The sequence below is a fragment of the Mustela erminea genome, chromosome 16, assembly GCF_009829155.1.
Source record: "Mustela erminea isolate mMusErm1 chromosome 16, mMusErm1.Pri, whole genome shotgun sequence".
NCBI lineage: Eukaryota > Metazoa > Chordata > Mammalia > Carnivora > Mustelidae > Mustela > Mustela erminea.
The window spans coordinates 76,046,374-76,065,840 of NC_045629.1; the positions used below are offsets into that span (position 1 = coordinate 76,046,374).

General features: G+C 47.5%; 1 protein-coding gene across 1 annotated transcript; it reads left to right on the plus strand.

Moving 5' to 3' along the window:
- Positions 1 to 576: 576 nt before the first annotated feature.
- Positions 577 to 18,949, plus strand: LOC116574984. The gene is made up of 5 exons (XM_032316016.1): positions 577 to 587; positions 2,451 to 2,799; positions 3,450 to 3,859; positions 4,243 to 4,348; positions 18,582 to 18,949. The coding sequence occupies exons 1-5, from the start codon at positions 577 to 579 to the stop codon at positions 18,846 to 18,848; spliced, it is 1,143 nt and encodes a 380-aa protein (XP_032171907.1). The 3' UTR covers positions 18,849 to 18,949.
- Positions 18,950 to 19,467: the final 518 nt, after the last annotated feature.

Below are 19,467 nucleotides of genomic sequence, written 5' to 3' on the forward strand. Positions count from 1 at the left end.
GGGATTTTCTGACCTATAGACGTCTATACTTTTGACTGATGTCCTGTGAAAGATGCTATTTTACCATTCCGCAGGGTCAAAAGTTAACCTAAAAACGGATACCAGTGCAGATGAATTTTGTGCTGTGGAGATATGTATTTGTGTCCTATGGAAAAGATAACCCCAAACTTTAAATTTTATGGTCTGTTGAGTATTAACCTGTTTTGCATCTTTCAGAAAATTCATTTCAGCATTCCAATTGTCCATATATCCCTCTGTTCAAGATCTCTTTCGAACTGGTCTCAACGTCTTACTTATTCTCTCATTACTTAATGAGTTGCATAAAAATCTTTGACATGTATTCAGTTAAACATGCATGAGAGTTATGTTTTAAGTTACAATGAACTCCAGCCATTGTTACAAAGCATTAGCTGACTGATACACTGGGGTTCTAGTACAGTTTTAGTTATTAATTTGTTGAACAACTTGGAGAAGACGCACAGCCCATCTAGGCCTTAGAGTCTCTATCTGTAAAGTGAGGGTTTGGGACAGTTCATTTATCCATTCAGTCCTAAAGTTGGTCCTCCCAAGGTCTTGATGCGGGCCAGGTAAGGGAAGGGAAGTGTTATAAATCCATTTCACAGGTAGAGATGCTGAGAGTCAGAAAGGTTTAACTATTTCATCAAGGTCACAGGATACCTCTGCCTCCCAGGTTAGTTCACCATCTGCTGGACCACACCAAAGGGACCACAGATAAAAGGCTTTCAAGAGCTACTATTTAAATTCTTGCTTAGAGAAAAGAGCAGTGTGCAGAGTCTCAAAAACTGAATGTGACTCTTTGCTTCACTAATTAGTAGTTGCTAAACTTTGGGCAAACTGATAAATAACATTGAATCTCAGTGTTCTGATATGTATAATGGGGATAAAAATGCGTACTCTATGATGTGGCTGTGAAATGGCAAAAGAAATGATTACTGTCCACTCCAGATCTGACACAGAGGAGGAGCTCTACGCATGCCAACTTGCCTTCCATCCCTTCCAGCAGAGCCAGAAGAATACCAGCTCTAGGGTCAAACCAGCACAAGGCTCAACTCCTGGCTCTGCCACTTTTTGGCTGTGACCTTGGGCAGGTGTTCAATCACCCTGTGCCTTCATTCTGCCATATATAAATTGGAGTTGCGAGTACTACTTCTCAGTGCCGTTCTGAAGATTACAGAGGTTCTGAGCATGGAAGGGTGCAATTCAGATGCTAGAACCATTGTTCTTGTCATTAATGGATGTTAAAAACATGCAGACAGAGTGAAGGTCAAGGACAACACCAACAAAGACTTTTGTATGGGATTCTGAACAGAACCTGCTTTGCAAGCAGGATTCACATCAACAGGGATTCAGACCAAGGACTATAGATTTGGGGAGTCCTGTTATCAGCTGAAAGGAGCAGAATTACCGGGTGAAAGAGCTCCTGCCTCATCAAGAAACTGCGTAAATCCTAATTCCAAAAAATGTTAATGGAAAGTATTATGTATTTATATGCAGTACTAAAAGATTTATGCCAGTCTTAATGGCTGGAGATGTCCTTCAAATTTTCCATCTGCCTTGGAATAGGTCTAATGTGATAACAAACAGGAAATCGGCTGGGCTAAAGGACACGCAGTTCTGTTTTGAACCATAAAATATATGAGGCTGCTGACATTGCATATTAATTAGCTGATCTTTTCCTTTCCAAATTAAGAGCTCAGTTTTGTATTACTTGCACGGACACAGCACTCGGCCCTCTGGTTTTGGATGCAAGGAGATCTCATTCACTAAATATGTTTGGAGCACGTAAGAGTTCCTAGGATCTTCCAGGCTTGGCAGGGAGCAAGGTAAGACAGCACTTAAAGCACGGAACATCTCTCACTACCTAGGAAGGTGATGGAAGAGGAGGAGACAAAAGAAAAAAGTGATTGCAGTCGACTGTGCCAGAAATATGGAGGTTTTTTCCAGGCTTTTCGAAGGCGTCCGGTGTGACTTTCACCTGGCAGTCCCTGGGAACCGCGTGAGCCTCACATTCTGTCTTTGCTTTTGCCACAAGGAGACGGAGAACTGGTTCTTCTGTGTCCATGTTTGAAAACTCATTTATTGGGGCGCCTGGGTGGCTCAGTGGGTTAAAGCCTCTGCCTTCAGCACAGGTCATGATCTCAGGGTCCTGGGATCGAGTCCCGCATCGGGCTCTCTGCTCAGCAGGGAGCCTGCTTCCTCCTCTCTCTCTCTGTCTGCCTCTCTGCCTACTTGTGATCTCTGTCAAATAAATAAATAAAATCTTAAAAAGAAAGGAAGAAAACTCATTTATTCATCTCCCAAACTACTAAGCAACCGCTGTAGGTCATGCTCTCTGCGAGACACCAGAAAGAGTTATAAGCAAAAGAGGCAAAAACTCTGCGCTGGGAAAGCTGGCGCTCAGGTAAGGGAGGCCAACCGCAAACCCGCAGACATGGAAGCGGGGGCGCCGGCTCCTGCCCCGTGGTCCGTGCAGCCGGTCGCCCCGAGCGCCCTGCGCGCAGCGACGGCGCTTTCCTTACGCTCGTGGATTCGGAGTCAGGAACTGCGACGACCCGGGCGGCCCGCCTGCTTCTGCTCCGCGAGGGGAAGGCCTCCGAAGAGGAGACCCGGCGGAGGCGGCGGACCACCGCGGCCGCGAGGATCCACTCCCAAGGCGGCTTGGTCACGGGGGTGCGCGGAGGCTGCGGGCGCTGCCGGCCGGAGCCCCTGCACGGGACCCTCCGGCACGGTCACCTCGGGGAAGTTCCGTTTCTCACGGCGCAGCGCGCGGTCCGCGGGGTGAGGCAGAAGCTACGCGGCCGTTCGTGACCGGCCTCAGGAGCCACTCGGGGTCGCCTCCAGTGGGCTCCATCGGTTGGATGGATCGGTTGGTTGGACGGATCCTGACTCAGCGGAAGAGTGTGAAAGAGTCGGTGACTCGTTCTCACACCACCCCTTCCTTCAGGGTCAATACACGATCGTGGCGAAGCGCTTCAGACGTGGGGTCCGTTAGGCCAGGAGCTCAACCCCGACCCAGCCACTGCTCTGCATGTCCTTAGCGCACGTGATTGGATGCTTCAGCCCACGTGATTGGATGTTTTGGTGCACGTGATTGGACGCTTCAGTGCACGTGACTGGCTACTTTAGTGCGCGCGATGGGCTGTTTCAGTGCACGTGACTGGATGCTTAGGGAGCGTTAGTTCCTGGGCGAGGCGCTCGGACTCCGTGTGGAACGAGGAAGACGCAGTCCTCCTGCCCCGCGCGCTCGCGGCCGGTAGCAGAGCCAGGTGGCTGCGCTCCCCTCGGGCATGCCGCTGATAAGGGCCGTGGCAATGGGCGTGTGGTGCCCCGGAGCTCCTAAGACCCTCCTTCTGAGGCTGAACGAGGCTTCGATGCGACCAGCAGCCCGAAGGAACGCCCGGCCGTGCCTTCACACCGTCTTATTTTAGGAATCTGGAAACCACGCACGCTCTGCGGCCCCTCCCAGCGGCGTGTGCGGGTTTACTTGCCCCCGGGCCGGGCTTCAGAATCCGGCAGGTCAGAGAAGCGGTCTCGCGTTCCGGCCGCGGCCCGATCGGAAGTGGATACCGCGGCCCAGGAAGCCCGTCCCCTGTGGCGTCGTGTGGCGTCGTGTGACGTCACGCCCCCCCCCCCCCCCCCCCCCGTCACAAGAGTTGCTGAAATGTTGCGGGATCGCTGTGCTTACGGTTGCATCCTGTCAGCCCCGCCCACGGCCTGACTCTGTTCCACCTCTCCTGCCCCGCAGCACGGACCCCTCCAGCATCCGCCGTAAGGTCCGCGAACGTGAACTCGGCGGGGGCAGGGCGTCTTTGGCTCTCTCTGATGTTCTGCACAAGAAGTAAGGGAATAAATGACTGCCTTGGGATTGGCGGGGGCGGGGGGGCAGAAAGAGATGGGCAGGGGTCTCTGGGAGCCAGGGTAAAGAATTTTATTTTTTCAGGGTGCCCGATGGCTCAGTTGTTAAGCATCTGCCTCTGGTCATGGTCCCAGGGTCCTGGGATGGAGCCCTGCGTCGCTCCCTGCTGGGCTTGAAGCCTGCTTCTCCCTCTACCACTTCCATTGCTTGTGTTCCCTCTCTGGCAGTGTCTCTCTCTGTCCAATAAATAAAATCTTTTTTTAAAAAAAAGTTTTATTTTTTTCTTAAATCTCTCTGATGCACATTATAGGATTTTATGACATGAACTGATTAACATTTTTTCTTTTATTCCGGCTGCCTTGCAGAAAATGGAATATCCCAGATCCGGATGAGATGGAAGGAAGGAGTGAGGGGCCATCTCAGGTGCTGGGAGACATGCTGGTGGTTTGGACCACGGAGGTGATACTGGAGGTGATGCGGTATGGACAGATTTAGGGTATGCACAGCAGGGAGAGCTGCAGAACATGCAATGGGCTGACTAAGGTGAACAGAAGAAGGATATTGAAGACAACGAGGAGGTTTTTGATTTAAGTAATTGGGTATAATGTGGTGTCACTGATGAGTAAGACTAGGAAGAAACAGAAGGGGTATGTGGGGGTGTTACTGGGAGGGTGGCAGAAAGTCAAGATTTTATCTGGGCCTTGTTAATTGTGAAGGTATAACAGGTATCACCTAGAGAATTCTCCATCTAGAATCTATCTTAATTTTCCTAAGGAAATAATCAAAGATGCCCACCAAGATTCAAACAAGTTCTTTACTTCATTATTTGTAAGTCAAAAAACTGGACGCTATCATGATGTCCAGCATTTTAAGGCTGGAGGACTAGCCATCCTTCAATGTGTTGTTTATGAAGCCTATAATGAAACCAGAAAATTCTCATTTAAATAATTAAATGAATGAATGGGTGAATGTTTATTGTTGTGTATTTATTACTAGTTTGATAAGTGTTAGGAGAGAAATGACCAAGAAATACTCATCCTGTAACTCATGTAACTCATGTAAACCCTGTAACTCATGGAAATTCAAAATTGGAAGAAACCTTAGTGGGGCATCATTCCAGAAAACATGTACTCGAAGGATTGGTGAAGCCTGGAGGGCCAAAATATCCTCGCTGAGTCTACAAAACTTGATTCTATTGGTGGGGAAAGACTTGAACTGAGAAGAAGCCATGTTCCAGTCCCTGCTTCTGTTGCTGATAGTCAGGGCTGGGTGACCTTGGGCTCACCCCTGAACCTCTCTGAGCTCAGTTTCTTCCCAGCTGAATAAAACAGTTGCTAATCCTTGGATTCCTTACTTCTCAGAGCTTCAGTGGTTTAGATGCCACAGACTTCCTATATAGTATGGAGTATTTTGGCTGGAAGGAGCTGTGGGGTTCCGCCCTTCCAGCACACTCATGATGCAGCTGAGGGGCGGAAGGCAGGTGACCTGGCCAAGGGCACACAACTCTTCCCTAAATGTCAGTTTATAAGCTTCAGCAGAAGAGGCCAATGCAAACAGAGGGCATAGAAATGGGGCCACTAGAAGAAAAACTAGTGACAGGGGGAAAAAAATCAATTAACTTTGGTATTAAAACATTTGGGGCACCTGGGTGGCTCAGTGAGTTAAAGCCTCTGCCTTCAGCTCAGGTCATGATCCCTGGGTCCTGGGATCAATCCCCGAATCGGGCTCTCTGCTCAGCAGGGAGCCTGCTTCCCCTCCTTCTCTCTCTGCCTGCCTCTCTGCCTACTTGTGATCTCTGTCTGTCAAATAAATAAATAAATAAATATTTAAAAAAAAAAAAATTCAACCGTAACTTTAATTTCAAAGGAAATATTTCTAGGTTTATTTACGAGGTCCATTAGACTACTGGAAGATATATGTGCGTCAGTCATCAGGGTTTACTAAGAAAACTAGGCTTCTGTGAAACTTTTGCTTCCTACCTCCTGCTTGCCCCCAACTACCGGTCCATCCTCCACAAAGGGTGCCCAAAGCGATCATCCAGAACTGCAAATGTGATCATGTCCACACATGTCTCTTCCTTGCTCAACAGGTCCCCATTTTCTGTGGGGTAAAGACTCGGGTCCCTGCTCAACAGGTCCCCATTTTCTGTGGGGTAAAGACTCGGGTCCCCAGACCTGGCCCTCTCTACCTCCTCCTGTCCCTTCTCTTGCCTCGCCCAGCCTTCTGCTGGTGCCTGCCTGACCCTGCACGTGTCAGGGGATATCTCAACCCTCCCAACTGTGCTTGTGCACTTGTCTTGTCCTTGAGTGCCTTTCCTCACCTGGCTGTCCAAGAAAACATCTACTCATCTTTCCAGACTCAGCTGAACAGTGTCCTCTATGAAGTCTTTCTGACCGCTCTCACCCTGGGTTGATTTTTGCTGCCTTTCCCCTTTGTGACTGTTGAAACTGTGCCCAGACATGCTGCCATCTCCCTAGCATAGCAATTCCCTGCATTTATCTCTTTACTTGTCTAGGTCCCAGAATCGACTAAAAGTTCCTTCAATGCTAGAGACTCTGTTATTTCATCTCTGTATCCCCAGGACCTATCAGGATATTTTTATTAACCCACGATACAAATTCATTCAGTTCCTTCTAAGTTCCCTGTGCTCTCTTAAGCACTGGGATGGGGGGAGGTAGAGCAGAGTGGCAGAGACCATACTCCCCTTCTCCCATGGTGCTAGGGAGTTAATCTCTGTACCTACACACCCAAATAAGGAGCACAGTTGTCAGCCTCTCTTGTAGTTATGGGGTCATGTGAAGAAGTTCTTGCTAATAGGACATGGATGGAAGTGATGTGCTCACATTCTGGGTCATGATCTGAAAGGGGAAGAGAGTCTTCCTTCCCCCACCTTTTTCTGCTGGTTTGAGTGTTGACATGATGGCAGGAGCCAGAGCAGCCATGTAGGGTCATGAGATGGAAGCTGCATGCTGAGGTGGCAGAACAGGAATTAGCAGTAGGCTCCCATACCATCCCTGAGCTGCCTCTAACCTCACAGGAGAAAGAGTCATTACTATGTGGCTTGTTTATAATAGTGTATTTGGAGGCTGTCGGTAATTTTGGCTGCTATAAAAAATAATCTGGACTGGGTGGCTGATACACAGCAGATATGTATTTCTCACTGTCGTGGAGGCTGGGAAGTCTAAGATCAAGGCACTGGCAGACTCAGTGCCTGGTGAGGCTCACTCCCCTGTTCCTAGGCAGCCGTCTTCTTACTGTGTCTGCACATGGAGGAAGGGCCAGGAATCTCCCTAGGGTTTCCTGTGTGAGGGCACTAATTCCATCATGAAGGCTCCACTCTCATGACCTAATCACCCTCGAAATGCCCCTACTCCCAATCCCATCACGTTAGGAATTAGGTTTCACCATGGGAATTTCGGGAGGGCACAACTATTCAGTCTATAGTCGGCTCCTCTGCAACAGCACCCTACCCTGCTCCTGGCTCATATAAATGGTCGTCTCAAGCGGACATGATCTCTTCGCCGACTGAACACGTGGCTTAACAAGTGAGCAAGTGAATGAGTGAGTGAACAATAGAGTTCAGGGTCTAAGCAGATCCAGCTAGGAAAAAAAGAATTCTTTGCCACAATAGGCAGATAGCATCATATGCTGTGAGGCGGACATTCTTTGGAGCTGGTGCGTCAGACAGCGGGCTAAGCGTTCCTGCCTCACGACTCCGTCTGCCTTTCCTTCTTTCTGCAAAGCTACTGTGATCCTTTCATTCTTCCCGCACACATTGTCCTTACTCGGTTCCCTGCTCGCCTTTCCCTAAGCCAGAGCTGCAACTCGGGTGCTCATTACCTCTTACCTAAACCGGGGCACCAGCTGCTGAACCGGCCTCTCCACCTCCAGTCCTTCCCCAGAGCTGTTGCCATGGTAATTTTCCCCTGGCACAGCAATGATCAAAACCTTTCAGGGCTCCCCATGGCCTTCAGGTAAAAGGCCAGCCTCCTTCAATGAGCTCCAAGCTTTGGTCTCCCGCTCACGAATGCCGTTTTCCTGTCCCACAACATACTTTGCCGCCTCCTCTCTGGGTGCCTTTTTCCAAGCCGACCCCTTCCCTAGAAGGCCTTCTTCCTCCAGCTTCACTCCTCTCTCTGCCTATTAAGATCCTACCTTTCTTTCAATATCCAGAAAATTCTTTCTCTTTTTGAGGTGGGGTTTTTTTGTTTTGTTTTGTTTTGTTTATGTTTTAGGGTCAAAAGTACTCTAGTCTCTCTGTGGACATTCCCAGCCTATGGATTCCCTAATACAGCATCTGTCACACTGGGATTAGGATTGGATGCAGGGTGCACAGAGGGGAAAGATAAAACAAGGACTAATGTCACAACAATGACAATAATGTCTAACCATTTGCTGAGGGCTTTTGCTATGGGCCCAGCTTCTCCCAAGTGCATTAGCTACCTTAGAACATCGGCAGCTTGCATCAGCCCTGGGTGGGGGCGGAGGTGGGGGGGGGGGTGGGTAGGTACCCTCTTCTCCACTTTAGAGACGGGCAAGTCAAAGATGCGAAGAAGTTACCTGCTCAGGGTGACACTGCTGGGACTCTGAATCTTGACTTTACTGCTTACCAGACACGTGAATTTAGGCAGGTCATTTCAGCTCTCAGAGCCTTAGTGTCCTCACTTCTGAACACAACATTATACGGCCCAGATGAGATCCTGGGTGTAGGGGGCACTCAAGACGCCCTCTTGTCTGCAGGATTATGGCTCAGAAGTCGTCTGTCCATGGCTTCTCTATGCCCCTGTTGATGGTAGGTCCCTGCAAAATGTCTGCTTCTGCAGAGCTTGCTTTGTCTTAGGGGTCACAGTCCTGGTCATACTGAGTCCACCACCTCTCAGTACAAGGCACAGTAATGGAGGGACTGAGGCGGGGAGTCCCAGCTGTCCACCGGTAACTCCCTTCTCTACTGTTACCTTAGTAACAACATTACAGTTTAATCTAACACAGGCATTTGCATGCCTCCTTCGGTGCTAGACCAGACCTTATAACCCAGTTCAGGCCAATGTTCTCAGAGCAGAAGGGATGCCAAGTGCCTCTCCCCCAACCCCGCCACCCCTGCCTTCCTGCCCCGGGGATGAGGGTGTGGCAATGAGTCTGAGGCACCGTGCAGGTGGGGAGGAGTCATAAGAGTGCGTGAAGACTGACGCCAGAGAAAAATTAACTCATGAATTCTTTAAGCCCCTGTATTTGGACCTCTGTTGCAGCCGCCAAAACTGTACCCCAACTGGCATTGCCCGGTGAGGCCGGGGAGCCCAGCTGCCCTGCTTCCTGGTCAGGTGACCTGGGGAAGGTCCTTCAACCCTCAGGGCCCAGTTCCTTCATCTCCGGATTGCCACAGCAAGGGTACCCATGCCATGGGGTAGTCCTGAGGATACATGAGGTCCCATGTGCAGCACAGTGCTGGGCACACTCTGAGAGCTCAATAAATTGTAGTGATTATTGTTGTTAGAAGTCAGCTAAAATTGTAGCTTTCCAGATACCTACCCTGGATCTAGCTGGGGTGCTGCTCCCGCTCTTGAAATAGATGGTACAGTGATCTCATTCTCCGATGTTTATAGAATCGACTGCCCAGATATGTTTCTCTCCAGTCCTGCTGATGGTGTCATCACCCTCCTCCCCTAGCCTTGTGTGGAGCGAGGCAGGGCTCATCTCAGTCCCAGCAGGAGAGCAGGGGAAAGTCACACCACTGTTTCCAAAACATAGCTCTGAAGGGCGGGTGGGTCTGCGGGGTGGATAGTCGGCTCAGCAGGGGCCAGTGCTGGAAACGTGTTCTTAGGGAGAAGCTCCCATGGGGATGCCTGCGTGGCTCAATTCATTAAGCGTCTGCCTATGACGCAGGTCATGATCGCAGGGTCATGGGATCGAGTCCCTCATCAGGTTCCTTGCTCAGTAGGGACCCTGCTTCTCCTCTGCCTGCCATTCCCCCTGCTTGTGCGCATGCGCTCTCGCTCACTCTCTCTGGCAAATAAATAAATAAATAAAAACTTAAAAAATAAGTAAATAAAAGGGGTAGCTCCCGTAGCCTGGTGCTCTCTCTTGGCACAACACTCTGTGCAGCCCATGTAATCCTCATCCTGCCCTCTGGGATCCGGGCTCCAGATACAGTTACACGGATGTGAACGGTAAGGGTCAAGGATGTAAAATGATTGGCTCAAGGTCACGCATCTGGACAGTGAAAGACTAGGGTGGTACGGAATGCCGGAAGAGCTCTCCGGCTTTAATTAGAACAGCTTGCTCCCTGAGGAGGAGAGAGCGCCAGTGTGCAACATTGATTTATTTCGGTTTGGGGGGTAATTCTCTTCTGAATCGTATTTCTGCCCTCTGCTACCTGCCTTTAGCGATGAAGCCCCAAGAGACATCACTGCCCCTGGCATTCCCAATGTGTGCCTCCTGGGTCATCTGATTTCCATCCTGCGAATGCTGCTGTCCTGCCAAGCCACAGGCTTTCCCGCACCACAGATTCTATTTTGCTCGCAGGTCATATTCAGGTTTAAATAAAAGAGAATCCAGATAGTAGGAATGGATATTTTCTTAAAGAAATAAAAATGGAGTGCTGTATAAATTGTACATCTGTGTGTAGGGCCTCTGGAGGATAGCACTGGGTCCCATGGTTTGCACGCCCTTGTCCCAGGGCCCAGGGAGGGTCACAGGCTCACAACGGGTGAACACAGGAGGACACCGCGGTTCAAAGAGGTCACCCAGGTAAGGTTCTGTGCTGCTGGCCCCAGCTGCTACCTTAAAAGCTTAATTACAATCTGTTTCGGATGTGGAAATTGCATCTAAAACTGCATCTGGGGGAGAAAAAGCCTCTGCTGATAAAAATAACAAACAAAAATGTGCCCAAAGCAGTGTTATATTAGAAAAATCATTGATAAGGGATCGAACGATTCTTGGTTCTAAGCCTTGATCCTCTGTCATGAGATCTTAGGCAAATTTCCTTACTTCTCCTTCTTTATCTACCCTCAGAAACTCCGTGTCCTCATTTGCAAAATGCAAACCCTGAGTCTCAATTTGGAGGATTGTTTTGAAAATTGAGATTACAAGTGGCTGTCATCATTAGCCCACATTCGGAAATCTGGGAGCCCATGTGGGTTCTCACCCTCTCTTCTGGCAGGCCGCACCATGAAGGAGCAGCAACAGCAACCCACAGATTACACAGCACAGATTCATTTCAGCCGGCATTTCTCAGGATGCTGGCTCAATGTAATGAAGTGCTTGTTAATAATGTAGATTTTTGAGCCTGACCCAGAACCACTAAATCAAAACTCCTGCAGATGGGCTGTGAACTTTGAATCCACACTTTGAAGGAACAGCCCGAGTAGTTCTTACGTGTACAAAGGTAAAAATAATCCTGGCTTAGGTGATAGAAATTGAGGAGACCTGCATAACCCAGGAACAGCTCAGGTTAAAAAGCACGATGCCACCAAGTGTCAGCGAAGAAGAAGCGGGACCAGTTGCTTGGAGTTTGCGCTCTTGCTCATGGCGAGCTTACAGTGGTAGCACCGCTGTGGAAAACCATTTGGAGTGTGTCCTAAAGCAAAACATCAACTTTTCTATGAAGCAGCAATTCCTCTCCTATGTATCTACCCAAGAGAAGTGAGTACCTGTGTCCACAAAAAGATGTATCAAAACCCGCCCATGGTAGCTTTACTCCTAACTCCAAACTGTGAAGAACTCAAATACTCATGCACAAGCACATGGATAAATGAATTGAGGTCATGTTCATACCATCGGGAAATATTTTATAAGACTTGGAAAGAAGTCTGAGAGACCCTTGGGAGTCCCCCTGGCATAGTGCTGGGTGTCGTCTAGGGACCCTTTGAGGGGTCTCTGAGTATTTAGAGGTGAAACCTTTTATGGCCGATGTGACTTCACAGCTCTGGGGAGATAGAGAAGTTACAGAAAACCAATAGCAATGCAAATGTCTCCTGAGCAATTAAAATGATTCCTGTTCACAGCAATGCCCACACATTTGATCTTGACAGTATAAATCTCAGGAAGTCAAATTTTCATCAGAGCCTGTTTTTAATGTTTTCCTGATTCCGTCAACAATGAGTTGAATAAAATCTTTGATACATGGTACATCTACATTTGTGTCAGAGTCAAGTTGTTAGCTTCGGGAAATTATAACTTAGATGTATGCCTAGAGATTATGCAGGTATAAAAGAATAAACTGCTGACGTACACGACAACGTGGGTGAATCTCACAGATCTCACACTGATGAAAAGAAGCTAAATACAAAAGCGGGCTTACCCTATGATCCCACTGATACAAAGAACAAAAATAGGCAAAACCATCATACGGTTTTAGAAGAGAGAGCAGTGGATTCCTCGGGGGGTGGTGGGTGCAATGTCCGGGAAGAAAGGGTCCAAGGGAATCTTCCAGGTGGTGAAAATATTTGATGTCTTGATTTTAACAATGGTCACATGGGGATGTACATCTATAAAAAATCATCAAGGTGTACATTAAAGATGTGTTCCCTTTTCCGTACGAAAGCAAAACCTCAAATTTTTCTAAAATGCCACACATTTTAAGGAAATTAAAAGATTGTGCTTAGTCCTCTCAGCCGCAATACAGCCTTGGTCTACACTGTGCTGGCCTCCTAGCTGGAGCTGGGGCCAGTGGGAGGTGGGGGAGTCGGATGGCCCCCCCAGGGCGTCTGGCTTCCTCTCAGGGCGTCCGCTGGAAAATGTCTCCCTGACCCAAGCCTCCTCTGGAGCCCTGGCTGGTGACTCACTTTGTCACTCTAACAGCTTCATTAAAGTGGCTGAGGGCAGAAATAAGCCCACGTCCAGACAGCTGGAAGCAGATAGATGTTACTCATTTTAAAGCTCAGCAAAATGTATTTTAGGGAAGCCCGGAAGAGCTTTACAAGGAAAGTCTGTCAAAAATTATCGCAGGCATCCATCTCCGAAATGGCCCTATCAGCAACATCTTTTATACGAAATCAAATCAAAACAGAGTCTTTGCCTAGAAAGAAAATTTCAACGACATCCTAAGGCTCCTCATTTGGAAGAATCAATCCTTGACTCCTTCTAGAGCATCTGCACCAAGGGATTGGCTGGCTCTCATTACCGACAGGGCACCCCTAGCCTCTCAATATTTGCAACTAAAACTCACTGAGGACTTACTTAGTTGGTTTCATTTCATTTAATCCCTACGACAACCCGGGGAAGTAGGTACTATCATAATCGCCATTTTACAGATAAGGAGGGGAGATTAACAAGTCTAACGAACTTGCCCAAACCACACAGCTGGTGAAGGGTAGAGCCAGGGTTCATGCCCAGCTCTGCCTGTCAGGGGCCAGAACATAAAACTGCCCTGGGTTCCACTTCCATGGAGGCCAAATGCACCCTCAGATGACTGTTCTGGTATTTAGAGAGATTGTTCTTGTAATGAAGACAATCTGTCTGTTAATATTCTCACTTCCACAGACATTGCTGAGTTTTTCTGCCTCTACTCTTTGGGACACATAGAATCATCTCTTTTTCTCATACATGTGAGAATATTTCAGATATTTGAAGATGGCCCCCATTGCTCCAGTGATCTTCTCTTAACAGGAATTTTACCTGATAGCCACAAACTGCCAGGATTTGCCAGAGACTGAGGATGTGGGACTTCCAAGGCTAAAACCTGGATGGTCCCAGCCAATCAGGCAATCGCTCACCCCACTTTTCAGTGTGTCCTGATGGTGTCACCTGTTGCATACACTGTATTTTTTTTTTTTTTTTTTTGAGAAGGCTTGTTCTATATAACGCCCCTATCTGGCAAAACTCTTGTTGCAAATGCAGAAACAACTCAGCTGGCTCAAGCAAAAGAGGGTTTTATGGGTTCACAGAGCTGCAGAACTCAGGAGTTCCAGAACTCAGGACTCAAGCATTTTGAGCAAACCCTGGCCCCTCTCCACCTCTCAGCTTGATTTCCTTCCATATTATTTTTGCTGTCAGCTGAGTTCTGTCCAGGCTTTTATTCTCCCTGCCTGGTGGCCCTAGCAGAAATCCCCTCCTGCGCCAAGCAATACAACACAGTTTCAACAAAACTGGAAGAACTAATCCCATTGGATTAACTCAGGACACATTCCTGTGCCCAGGGGAAGAGACTATGGTGGTTGAACAGGGCTTGATCTCTTGACTACCTATGAGCCATGGGACAGGAAAGGGGACCTTCACCTAAACCATTTGAGCTGATACTAAAAGACAAGTGTTTTCTACAAAGGATATCCCATGCTGTTGTGAGAAAGAGGGCGAATGACAGCTAGTCAGCAGAGGACAGTGGCTGGCCATGGCACTTCTGCTCGGTGGGTCTCCTCCACCTATTATAACACTGGAACACCTGAAGGTGGCCTTAAGCCCTTGGGGGTATGTGCCTTGCCCGCCTCTCCAGTCTCACCTCCTCTTCTCTGCCCCTGTTAAGTTCAAGACTTACTAACCCCAGCCACGAGATCCCATTTCCCACTTTCCATTTTTGTTCACCTGTTTCCCCCATCAGACTGTTGAGACCCGGGCTCTGTGTTGTGTTTGTCTTCCTTACTTCCTTCTTTACCTTACACATTGCGGAGGGCTCGGCATCTGTTGCGTGAAGAAAGTCTGCTTATTTGTGTTAGAGATTCTTCCTTGTTATCTGATATCCATCCTACCCAAACTGGAATTGTATTCAACGTGACAGGCACTCACATAAACAGCAGCATCTCCCGGCTTCCTATGCAGCTGGTGAGGCCATAATATGAACTTTGAGCCAAAGATTCAAGTGGAAGTGTCATAGGGAAGTTGGAAAGTTATTTCAAGGAGCTGACCCAGTCAAGACGAGTGTTCTATTGTTTTCCAACAACACTTGGGCTACCTGCCTGGAACGGGGCTTGGATGTTGCACTTCTGCAGACTCTTGGGTTTTGACACACCTCAAAGATGGAAGCCATTCACTGAAGAAGACAGAGCAAATAAACAGTTGGATCCCTGAGGAAAGTTGGAAGCTACCATTTCAACCCTAGAGTGACTGCTCCAGGCAACCTTGTGTGAGGGAGAAATAAGCAAGTATTTAAACTACCATTATTTGGGTTTTTCTGCTGTATTTGTTCTCTACAGAGGACTTTTAGTTGATAACCCATTAAACGTTTGAATAAAGAAATACAAGTGTGCAGGTACATGAGCGTATCATTGGTTAAATGGTGGAAATGAGATTGCTTTCAAACTGAAGCAATCTACTTTACCACCTAGAACTGCAACTCTTTCAGCTTCTTATTTAGAAGATTGTAAACCACCAAGACTAAGGATGTATCAGTGCCTATAGTGTGTCTTCTGACTTAAGAGTGCTTGTCTTTGTTGGAGAGAAATGGGTGACCAGGGAATAAGAGAAGGTCAATGGTGGATCTAACTCATTTGACAGAGGGAAGTCTTCTTTCTCTTTTGTATGAAGTCTTTCTATTTAGAGCAAGACTTGACTTCCTGATTTAGGCTGAGATAAAATCTGACCCTGGTTATCATCCTGAAGGTGACGGGGGGAGGGGGGCAGATCATGAGAGGCATCCACTTCAGGTGAGGTGTTTATAACATCGCCATGGAGAGGAGCTTCTTTTTTCTTTTTGTTTTTTCTCTTTCAAGGAGAAGGAAGCTACTTCTCTTAGCCACAAGTTTAGGAGAAATTGGGGTTTGAGATTTTCAGTCACATCTGCCCAAATATCCCCATGCCAGGTCTCATGGTCCCACTCCTCCCTTATCATAATCTAGACTTTAACATAGGAATGCTGTCCAGTTTATATACCGTTTCCTTTGAAAACCTGCATTTGAAAATACTCACATGCTGGCCCTTATTTTCAGCAGTTTGCCCCATGACTGTTGGAGATGAGATATCCCTTTAGAAAACTGCCCTATGGATGGTCTGGCTTTAGTAGCAACTTTAAGTTGGTGATTAATTATTTTTATCATACCTTTCTCATTTTTAAAGCCTCAAATTTCATAAAAAGAGGTCACCTTATGCCATACTCCTCATAATCATCGTTGCCCCCATACTGGCCAAACACAACTGCGGTTTGATTTCTCAAGCTTTGCACTCCACCTCAGTCCAATTTATGTTATGTGAAACTCTGGTAATGGTGATGCCACATCATGTAGGAAGATATTATTATTATTGCACTTACCAAAAGCAGTGGTGGTCCCCCTTGCCTTCAGACTCATGGGAAATTCAACTTCAAAACCTCATCTAGAGGGTCTGTTTTCTTGGATCACTTCCAGAACCCATTGTCTTAGCTTGGATTTCCCCGAAGGCAAAGACCTAGGCTAAACTGAATCGATGGGTGCGTCCCAGGAGAATGAGGCAGGAAGAAAAGGACACAAATGCATGTTGGCCATAGCCTCTCCCAGTTGGTGGAGGGTCATGTGGGATTTCTCTGGAGGGATTGTATGGAATCACTGCATCTCGGGGAGGAAGAACAACTGATATATATTTTTTTATTATTTTTATTAACATATAAGATTTTTTTTTTAATGGACTTCTGCTCATCTCATGTCTCTGTGGTCAAAATCCATCACATAGTGGTATCAAAACACCCAAACATTTGATTAGTGGTTTTTGGCTCCATTGGGCATCCACTGGGGAAGCCAGAGCTGGGATGGGTCTAGCTGGCTTGGACTCAGGCCATCCCCAAGAGGAATCTGCCCTAATGACCATGTTAGGATATGAAACTATGGCCACAGGGGTTTCACAAATGGGAGTGGCATGAGCTATGAGTCTCTTGTGGACAGCAAACCACAAAGAACCTAAAGCATTGCATGTACGGGGCTGGGGATACCTATGCATTAGGTGTTCTACATCAGCTCCCCTAGACTCCCACTTATTCTTTGCCTCTCTCTGCTCTGTGCCCTGAGGACTGAATTACTTTTTCTACCTTTCCCTATCTCTTTTGGTTGGGGTCAGCCAGTGGGAGACATCAGCAGGAGATTAGAAAATAGAGCAAAGGGTTGTAGAGAATTTCTTCTCCCACTCTCTCCCCAACTATTGCTGTGATTTTAGTGGTAGCTGGATCTCTCCGTGACTAAGTGCCTGTTGGATGACCTTTCTGCCATGCCTCTAGTAACATGGGTTCTTCTCCTTGTCCTTATTAGCTGAGGGTTGGTAACAGCTTATTGGGACCACTACTTGGGTATCTTAACATTCCTCAGTGGTGTCCCTTATCCTGAGCAGGACTTTGTACCAGCACCCGTGATTAAACTGTCTTCAAAATCCTAGCTGAGAGCCTTCTGTTCCTCCTGGGACCATAAGTCTAAATTTTCATTTATCACATTTTTTTTATTATTAATTTTTGTTTGAACTTTTAAATTTTAAGTTATTGTTATTAAGTTATTCTACAGCAAGAAACAATTAGGACACATATCCTTCCCTTTTATGAGTTATGTTTTCTGGCAGGTTGGGATCTGCATCTGATTTCTGCATGCCATGCTCATTTCCTAAGTATATTTATTTCTCCCGTGCTGTATTTGCTTAGTCATTGTGCCACTTATTATTTTTTTTTTTTCCATTTGGTCCCTGTGCAGATGTGCTATTTCTTTGGGTACTGTGGGGCTGGTTATTGACACTTTTCTCACTGTATCTGAATCCCTTTAAATTTTCCTCTAAGGTACAGTGTGAGTAAGGAATGTGTGCTCTCTCCATTTCTCCAACCTAGAAAGGATAGCAGATGCATGTGTGCATGCTCAAGTGTGTGTGTACACACACACACACATCACGGAGAGTGTCTCTGAGGTTTTCTCATTCTTTCTGCCTTCCAGAGGAAGCCCTGTGTTCTTTACACTTCCTCCTTCCTGCCTGGAATGCAGGATGCTTGTGGTACTAGATGAACAGCAGCAACTGTAAACCTATGAGAATAAAAGCCACATGTTAAAAGAAGGCAGGACAACCAGGCAGAGGGAAACTGGCTCCTTGACAGCATCTTTGAGCCACTGTACCTGTTTCTGGACTTTATAAAACATGAGAAAAATGAATCTCTTTCATCAGTTACTATGGTAGAATTAGCTATAACTCACAACTGAATACAACCTACAAACACAGTGAGATCCTCTCTACATATTCCAAGCTCGTTCCTTGCAAACCTCAAGGCCTCCCTTCTTGTCCACAGAGCTGGAAAAAGCTTGGTGAATAAGTGCATATTCTGACCCCTAAGCACAACCATGTGGCTCATTCCTTAACTCCATCATTGCATATTTCTTTAATTACCAGGAGAAAGAAGGAGCAGTCATATTTAAGGAGGGGCTAAGACTGAGTGTGCACTTGTTTTTTTTTTTTTCACTTGGAGTAAGATTAACTCACCAATAGAGAGAATGAGGCAGTGAAAGAATTTATTTATTATTTGTTTAATATTGAGTAAGCCACATAACCTTTCCAAATCTCAGCTTCCCGGTCTGTAAATTAGGGAGAAAACACTGATGCTCACTCTATTTGCTTCCTCTTGTCACTGTAACAAACGGCCACAAGTTTAGTGGCTTAAAACTATACAAACGTATTCGTTTACATTCCTGGAGTAAGAGGGGCACAAGAAGTCCTCTCGAACTAAAGTGCGGGTTTGGGCAGAGCTGGCTCCTGTGGAGGCTCCAGGGGAGAATCCACTCCCCATCTCCCCCAGCTTCTCCCGCTCGGCTGACATGCTCGCCCACGTCCCTCCCCTCTCTTCCAGTCTCTGCCTGCCTGCGTCACAGCACCTGCTCCTCCTCTGACGTCAGGTCTGCTTCTACTACCCCACCCCCACGGCCTGCCAGCGTCAAGACTCCCCCGGCTGCCTGCCTGTGTCACAGAACTTTCTCCTCCTCTGACGTCTCCCCACCTCCCTGCCTGCCGGCATCACAGCACCTTCTCTGACATCACGGCTCCCTCCACCTTCCTGCCTGCCAACGTCACCGCACCTCCTCTGACGTCACATCTCCCTCCACCTCCCTCTTTTTAGCAAGCTTAGGGTTATGCCCAGGGCCCATCCCAGTCCTCCAGGATTATATCTTCATCTCAAGATGCTCGGCTTAATCGTAACTGCCAAACCCTCTTGCCATATAAAGTAACATCCACTTATTTCAAGGATCAGGAGTGGTCATTTGGGGGGGGGGGGTGGACATTAATCAGTCTGCCACACCCAGGACCAAAGTAAAGCAGGAAGAGTACAGGAGAGGTCCTTGAAAACTTCAAGTGTCTTGAACTTGAGCCTGAGTGGCCTACCTCCTCAGGGACCCCAGCAAAGTCAGAGAGCATACCTCACTCCCCTCAGCTAACACACTCAGCAGCACAGGATGCAGCCCTGAGTCTACTTTGGGGGATTTGACAAATGAATTAGGGAAGGCATTAAAGAATACTATGGGATGAGTAGGATGGCTGAGGAAGTGAACCGTGGAGGAAAGTCAGGGAAGAAAAGGCGACTTGCCACGAAATGAAGCATGGTCCGTGCGGGACCTATGGCTCCTTGCCCATCAGGACCCTAGGGGAGAAGCGTAATCACAGCTGTCCCTTACTGAGCACTGCCTCTGTAATGGGCTTCCCGCAGGCTTCCTGCAGCCCACAAGGGAGCTTGGCTCTCT